Source organism: Merops nubicus, unplaced genomic scaffold, assembly GCF_000691845.1.
Source record: "Merops nubicus isolate BGI_N331 unplaced genomic scaffold, ASM69184v1 scaffold14567, whole genome shotgun sequence".
Taxonomy (NCBI): Eukaryota; Metazoa; Chordata; class Aves; order Coraciiformes; family Meropidae; genus Merops; species Merops nubicus.
The window spans coordinates 11,350-19,551 of record NW_008622388.1 but is presented as its reverse complement, the minus strand read 5'-3'; the positions used below and the strand labels follow the sequence as shown (position 1 = coordinate 19,551).

At 46.2% G+C, this 8,202-nt stretch overlaps 1 protein-coding gene across 1 annotated transcript in view; it reads left to right on the top strand.

Moving 5' to 3' along the window:
- Positions 1–3,525: 3,525 nt before the first annotated feature.
- LOC103777228 (zinc finger protein 384-like) overlaps positions 3,526–8,202 on the top strand; it is a gene marked incomplete at its 3' end in the record, with an annotated part of 16,022 nt that continues 11,345 nt past the window's right edge. Inside the window, exons 1-3 of the mRNA XM_008944772.1 lie at positions 3,526–3,591; positions 3,750–3,990; positions 4,421–4,631. Of these exons, the coding sequence (XP_008943020.1) occupies positions 3,526–3,591; positions 3,750–3,990; positions 4,421–4,631 (518 nt within the window). The remainder of the gene's footprint in view (positions 3,592–3,749; positions 3,991–4,420; positions 4,632–8,202) is intronic.

The window sequence follows — 8,202 nt, the reverse complement described above, 5'->3', positions numbered from 1 at the left end:
CACACGTGTGTGAGGGCCTGGCACCAAAGCTCTAGCTCTGGTGCGTGGGTTTGGGATTCCAGATTTTGTCCTGCACGTTTGGGGTGTTCCTGATGTACGTCTGGATGTGCTCTATCTAAAGATATAGCTGTGCCTGAACTTTTTGGCACTCATGAGCCTTGTGGAGGCATTTTTGACCTAACAGCCTGAGTGGCCTTCAGTATCTGTAGTGCTTTGCAACAACGAAGCTTGAAAGCTCCTTGTTATTGAACAAAGATCTTGGACAGGCATAAAATGACATAAGTAACTCACAAGTGTCATACTTAGGGCCTTGTGTCAACTGCAAACTCTACAGCAAATAGACAACAAAAGCTAGGTGCCTGGAGAATAAAGAAAAACGTGTTAAAAGCCAGCCTCTAAATACCTGCATATCCAACCACTGTTTGTGCCTTCCAGAAACACAGCCTCTGCCTCACTGTTCACTTGCACTTGCTTTTATCTGTCTGTTTACGATTAAAGTGGTGACCTGCAAAGAAGTATAAGTCCAGCACGTTAAGCGTGTGATTCCGTGAAGTACTCTGAGATCTAAACTCCACATTCCTTGTCCCTTGTGAGTTCACTGGTTCACTTGGTTGTTTACCTGGTGTATATACATTTCTCGTCTGTACATAGGTGTTCTTGGTTTGTATCAGGAGGGTGCATTGACATCTGTCTGATGCTAGACTGGTGAATAGGAAGAAGGTCCTGTCTCTGGCCTGTTTGTGGAAGCTGGGATGATGAAGGCACTGCAGTGGCAACGTGCTGTGGTACAGGGTTGAAGCTCCAGCCCGTGTCTGGTAGTTTTAGAGCAATTGGAAGGGTTACATGCAGAGTTCTGGTAAAGTAAGTGTGAGCAGCGTTAAAGAGGGGGCTGTGCAGAGGGGTGCATGTTTTCAAAATGTCCTTTAGTCTAAAAGCTGGGTAGGGGAGGGACAGCTGGGGATATTAGGGCCATAGTTTGGTGGAGGAATCTTACCTTTGTTTTCTCCCTTTGGAAGGCTTTGCTAGTGAGATTGCATGAAAGCTTCAACTCTTACACCGTTTCTTCTTTTCCTCCACATTCTTATAACTTCATCACACTTCAGCCTTTCAAGCCAAAAGTTTTGAGGCCGCCTAGACGCTCGAGTGTGAAGATTTTTATATGGGGAGGTGGATTCTAAGAGTTTAATGAAAAGGGCATAGTCATCTTTTGAGAATCAGTAGGAGCCTTATTTTGACTCGCACACTTTGTAAACTGAGGAAACGAACGTTAGGAGCTCTGTGAAGTTCTGGTAGGGGACTAGATGGAGACAGGCAGCCACTGAGTGCCCTGGCTTGTGCAAGCCTGGGTTTTAGAATCTAGAAATTGAGTTGCCTTTCATTCCCTGTGCTCTCTAAATAAGAAAGCTGCTGTGAGATTTTTAAGTTGGCATCTCTGTTTAACTCCTGAAGTTTGCAGTTGAATCCGAGGGATTCTTGGACAATTGTCAAGTTTATTTGGGAAATGCATCTCATTATTACATGAGACTTTGTGTTCTTATGGAATCAGGTTCACTTTTATGGTTTTGATGTGGAGGCTAAGCAAATAATTTTAAAAATCAAACCAAGCAAAACCTCTAAAAACCCCAAACGTGACATTCTAAACAAAAACTCCCTCTTGACTCAGGTGGGGTGCTCAGTTGTCAAGAATGTGTTATCTCTTGATGTGTGCCCATCCCATGGAAGAAAAGTAATGTGATTAAGCAATACATACATAGGATCTTGCAGTGGGCAGTGTGCTTAATAATTAATTTGGCTGAGAAAAGAAAGCAGAGGAAGGAAGGTAAGAGTCTTGCCCCATCAGATTCTGATTGAATCACAGAAATGTAAATCCAGAGTAATTCAGTCAAGGCAGCTAGCAGTCTGACTGCATGCCACTGATGCAAGGTAAATAATTCATCCTTAAGTGTGTTTATTGGTTGATTTGGAGTGAGAGAGTGAGGCAGGAATACTTGGCTCTGCTGTTGCGTGAGCAATCCCTAAAAACAAAATTATCAGGTAATTTGGTTCATTTAAATACTGCTTCTCTACAGAGAGGAAAATTATCTTTGCGTTTTGGCTCACACGCAGCAATTCCACATGTATTTATTCTGCCCTAATGTACTTCTGGAAAGTAAGTGTTCCATGCTACTTGGGGCATGCTCCTCAGCTGATCTGATGATTGAGATGTGCCCTTCAGAAACAACATTTACTTGTTAATTAGACTGCTGCTACACCAGAACAAGAAATAGGAGCGGGACAATTTGCAGGTGGCTGTATGAGGAACCTACGGCGCTTGCTTTCTCTGAGCAGCTTGCTCTGCTGGGTGTTCTCTAAGAACAGTTTTTATCACGTGTGTTTTGCCTGCCAGTTTTGCCATATTTGTTTAGAAATAGGTGTATCTTCTCCTTTGGGAAATATTCTTTTGTTGCTTTCTTTAGTTTTTGAATAGTGTTTTCACGAGTGTTACAAGCTTTGTCCGCTAATGCTGTTACACAGAGGAATGTAAAGATTAGAATGGAAAGGTCGTCTTCAGCCAGATGTTCATGAGGAGATAATGCCTCTGTCTTCAGAGGGCTGTCTTTTGGGGTTTCACTGATCCTCTGACTGCATGGAGAGTTGAGATGGAGCAGTGGGCACTTGACTGGGGACAGAGTCCTACAGGGCCTTGTCGCAAAGATGAGGGAAAAAATGAGCAATAGAGAGCCATGATACCATCTCACTTGAAAATAGGGTATCTCAGGAGCAAGGTTAGTCAGATATTTTCCCCACTGCCTAGTATCATTGGATGAGAGCAGAGGATCTTGTCTGTCAGGAATACTGCATGGTATTTCCAGGTTTCTTTAGAGAGTGAGACTAGGGTGGTCAGAGTGGTGGGCAGCAGGAAGTTAGGAGCACTAAGTTTGATGTCTTGGTCTGTTGTGGCTGTCTGTTATCTTGGGCAAGGCTGTTTCCCTCTCTCTGCCTGTCTTTCTTCCTATGTAACATAATGCTAATGTCCCCTTGCTGCATCGGGGGTCCTTAGTGTTGAGCTGGGGTGGAGGGACAGGCAGGGTCCAAAAGTTCCACCGTTTGTGGAATCAGACTGTGTGAGACAGTGAAAAATGGTTTTCAGCTTTATTTGCCTGCACAGGCTTCATCATTTATGCCATGTACTTGGGTGGATGATAATTGGGGAATTTTGGAGGTGTTTTTATGGGTTTGTAGGCAGTCCTTTTTTTGCATGGAGGACTGTTGGACCAGGGGTGTTTGAGATGGACCCAAGCCTGTGGGAATAGCAGACACTTTTTTCCCCTGAAAAGAATGTTTTGATTTCGGCACATATCTCAAAAGTGGGGGGAAGTTGCTGAAGCAAAATAGGGGAGATTAAGGAACTGTCACGGTGTCAGACTGAGTCAGTTCCATGTTGGAGTCTCTTTGGGTTTAATGTTCTTTTTGTGTCTGTCTGTCTTCCTTCTCCTCCATTCCTCTTCCCTTTCCCCTTCCTCTTCCCCCCTGTGCCCAGCTAGGATGGAAGAATCTCATTTCAACTCCTCCCCCTACTTCTGGCCAGCGGTGCCCACCGTCTCAGGACAGGTAAGATCTTTTTCTTCCAACCTATTCTGCTGGCCTTGCCTCCTCTTAGAAGTTCATGCATTATAAGTGTTCCTGTTGCATTTCTGCTCAGCCAGCTGCTGACTGCTGGGAGAAGCTGTGTCGGGGTATTCTAAAAGCAGTTCTTCCCACCTGTTTAGATTGAGAACACCATGTTTATTAACAAGATGAAGGAGCAGCTATTGCCCACAGAGAAGGGCTGCAGCCTGGCTCCTCCCCACTACCCTGCCTTGCTGACAGTACCCACCTCTGTGGCCCTCCCCACTGGTATCTCCATGGACTCGGACACCAAGCCGGAGCAGCTGACACCACACAGCCAGGCCCCCGTGACTCAGAACATCACCGTGGTACCAGTGCAGTCTGCTGGGCTCATGACAGCAGGTAGGGGACTCCAAAGGCTCTGGCAACATAGAAAGGCGACTGGGCTGGGAGGACACAGGGTCCTGGAGAATCCTTTTTGGGCTGTAGATTATGCTTGGCCTTACTGATGGTGTGGACTGCCTTGGCGTTGTTTCACTTCATACATCCACCCTCTTCCAGAAGTGGGGACTGGGAATGTGTTGGGGAGGGTGAACTATTCTGCTTGCATTGTAGTCAAAGGAGGTGTGGAAAGCTCGCTTCTGTGGGGTGAGGAGGTTGGACATAATTAGACATGTAATGATGGACTTCCTCCATCTCTCTGTGTTTGCAGGTCCTGGTCTGGTAATAACTTCCCCGTCAGGTTCCCTGGTGACTACAGCTGCCTCTGCCCAAACCTTTCCCATCTCGGCTCCCATGATTGTCTCTGCGCTACCCCCTGGCTCCCAGGCAGCCCTCCAGGTGGTTCCTGACCTGTCCAAGAAAGGGACGACCACCCTCTCTGAAGGTGGTGGGGGTGGCGGGGGTGGGGGAGTTGCCCCCAAACCTCCCCGGGGCCGAAAGAAGAAGCGATTGCAGGAGTCGGGGCTGCCAGAGATGAGCGACCCCTTTGTGCTGTCAAACGAGGATGATGAGGACCAGCACAAGGATGGCAAGACATACAGGTGGGGAGTGGGGCCAAACCTTGCATGGGGATGGGGATGTGCTTAACCCTTCAGAGGGTCACCTGGGCAAGAAGAGATCTCTGCTTTTTCCCTGTAGAGTCCCTGAGTAGAGAATCTTTCAGCTGTAGGATTTGAGTTTTCTTTCTAAACAGGAATGTTTGCAAGGTGGTGTCTTGACCCAAAACTAAGGATCTCCTCCTTAGTGGACGGCCTTGATTTCCCAAATATACAGATGTTAATGTTACTAGGCTAGTTAATGACCAGGATGTTATGGAAGCTCAGCCATTCCCTTCATGCCACAGCCAGTTAGGGTGGCTGGTGTACTGCAGAATGCAGTGCTGGCTGGGGCAGCTGAGAGCCCTAGTGCACCTTGGTGCTCCTGAACTGGGGCTCCAGTCTGTCCAATGTATAGACTACAGACTGGAGGCACACAGATTGGGAACTGAACCATGGTGGTAGTGTCTGCTCCTGTGTGCATTGCCCCCTGTGATCTCCTATTTCAGCATTGCCAACAAAACTGAAAAAAATAAAAAAGTGTATATCTGAATTAGGTAAAAGGGTGTTTCTGAGCCCTAAGGGTATCAGATGAGAAGGGGGAGAGTTCTGAGCCCTGAGGTTGGATTTCTGAGCTTGGAGGGATGTGGCTTGAATTTAAAAGTTAGTGGTGGGAAGAGGAGAGATTACCTAGGAGGGAATACTTAAACCAGAGGATAAGGGGGGGGGGGTTGTTTTGAGAAAGTGGGAACCAAACAGAGCAGGCAGATGCTAGGGAGGAAATGTGATGTGCATTCCTGGTGCCAAGCTAAGACAGACCATGGGTGGTGTAGTGATAGGTGGCTCTGAGGGTGATTAAGATCAATAAGAGGCAGAGCAGAAGTCAGATGGAAACAGAAACAGAAGATGGTCCCTAGTTCTTCTCACTTCCCTACGACGTGCCCGTGGTCCTGTCTCAAATGGTTTCCCTTCCACCATCCCAGACCCTCTTTTTTTATGGACAGATTTAGTTACTAAGTTTCTGGATTAAGTCATAATAATATGGAGGCATCTACACAGAATCAGTGCATCCACCCCAGGCACTGTTTAATTTTTAACTATAGCATTTTAAAATTGTTTACATTTTTAAATCAATACAGTTAAATGGGTACAAAACCAGAGCTTGGATCAGCCTTTTTGTTTTATTACCCAATGTCACAGTTCTTCCACTTTGAAAATACAATCAGCGTATGGTGAAGAGGGGTGGGAGTGTTAGGTAGTTTGCTATTTGTAATCCCACCATTTATTTTGGGCCTTAGCCACAATTCCACACTACTCAAGCTGCTTACAGTCTGGGTTGCTAATTAAGTTGTTAAATATGTATTTACAAGGGACACAATTGGCAGTAAACACTAGAATTAAAGCTGAACCAAAGCTTTAATTATAGCTCCTTGTTTACTTGTAAGTTTAAAAAAAAAAAAATGCCCAAAACCAGGTGGAGTGACTCAGCAGAAACTTCAGGAACACAGAGTCTGTGTAACAGCTCATGAAAAAGACTTTGCAGGGAAAAACCAAATGAGTTTGTGTGTGGGAACATATAATCAGGAAAGTTTCCTGTCCTCATACTCAGTCTGAGTGTGGTACCTCTGCCTCTTCCTCCGTGCCCCTTCCCAAGCAGGCCTTCCTCTGAGCAGTGTTAAGATGAGAGATAGCTAACTGGATTTATTGGAGACCACCAAAGAGTACTTCTGCCCTCCTTGGGATCTCCTCTTTGGGTGATGCTTTCTATGTGCAAGTTTGGGACTAAAAGTGATTGTTGAAAAGTAAAGGAGAATGCTGTCTTCTCTTGAAGCTGTGGGAGAGAAAACCTTTGTGAAATACAGTAAAGTTGTTTCTCCATATGCATATAAATGCATATAAATAGAGTTGCAGGTTAAAACTTTGAGGACTCCTGGGTTCCTTCTGTATTCTAGAGGATTTTTTGGGTAGTTCCCGTTCCTATGGTACACAGATACATTCTAGCTAAACTAAGGCTGTGGGTGAGGTTCATCTCCTCCTGCTACCTTCTCAGGCTGGAGGAGGAGTTGTCTGTGGTATTCATATGTCTGTGCTTGCATGATTTCACTGAATCTTAGGAGGATACACTGAGGACAGTCTAGTCACATACCTGAAAGGACTTGTACTGTATTGATCAATATGACTTTTTTTTTTCCATAATACCCAATTCCTAAAGCCTAGGATTATTTTGTCAAATTTCATTTTTTGGTTTTGAGTTTCTTCTTGAGCTCTGTGAGCTCTCTTGTCCTGAGTGCCAGGGCAAGTGGCTAATTTCCATGGTTCCTTACTCCTAGTGTGTTGGTGAAGACAGAGTAAGTTGAATGGGCAGCACATCAGGGCAGACCTGGAAAGAGTTGGAGCACAAAGCTGATACAGGAATTGCAGCTCATGCTGTTCTCTACTGCTTGTAGAGATTCCAGCTCCAGGAAACAGCATCTGTTTTGCTGCTGCCTCAGCTCCAGAAGTGAATTAGTAGTCTTGTGTGAACATGGTGCAAGAATTGTTGTGACTAGGTTTTTTGTTGTAAGAAAAGGTATGAGGCTTTTGCTACTGATGGTATTGCTTGCAGGTCTTGGGCATCTAGCCTTAGGATTAGTCTGGCAGATTCCCTGGTACTTTGCTTTGTGCTATTAGAAGAACACATGCACCTTCAGGGGACAGCATCTTACCCAGTCCTGTGAAGCATTTTTCTTTATAAGCAATGTCACTTCAGTCTTGTCTGGATTTGTTGTCAGGTCTTTGTTAATCTTCCCTGACATCTTTGTAGAATGTACTTTTCCTGTGGGAAATCATAGGACGGTTTGGGTTGGAAGGGACCTTAAAGATCATCTAGTTCCAACCCCCTTGCCATGGGCAGGGACTCTTCCCACTAGACCAGCTTGCTCAAAGTCCTGTCCAACCTGGTCTTAACCACATCCAGTGATGGAGCATCCACACCCCCCCTGGGCAGCCTGTTCCAGTGTCTCACCAGTCACAGTGAAGAACTTCTTCCTTACATGTAATCTAAATCTACCCTCTTCCAGTTTGAAGCTATTACTCCTCGTCCTGTCACTACAAGCCCTTGCAGAAGGTCCCTCCCCATCTTTCTTGCAGGCCCCCTTTAGACACTGGAAGGCTGCAATATGGTCTCCCCAGAGACTTCTCCAGGCTGAACAACTCCACCTCTCTCAGCAAGCCCTTGTAGGAGAGGTGCTTCAGCCCTCTGATCATCTTTGAGGCCCTCCTCTGGACCTGCTCCAACAGGTCCATGTCCTTTTTGTGTTGGGGGCTCCAGAACTGGATGCAGTACTCCAGGTGGGGTCTCACCAGAGCAGAGTAGAGGGGGAGAATCACCTCCCTTGACCTGCTGGCCACACTTCTTTTCAGGTAGCCCAGGATATAGTTGGCTTTCTGGGCTGCACTCGCACCTTGTTGGCTCCTGTTGAGCTTTTCCTCAACCAGCACCCCCAAGTGTTTTACCTCAGGGCTGCTCTCAGTCCATACTCTTCCCAGCCTGTATTGGTGCCCGGGATTGCCCCGACCCAGATGCAGGCCCTTGCAC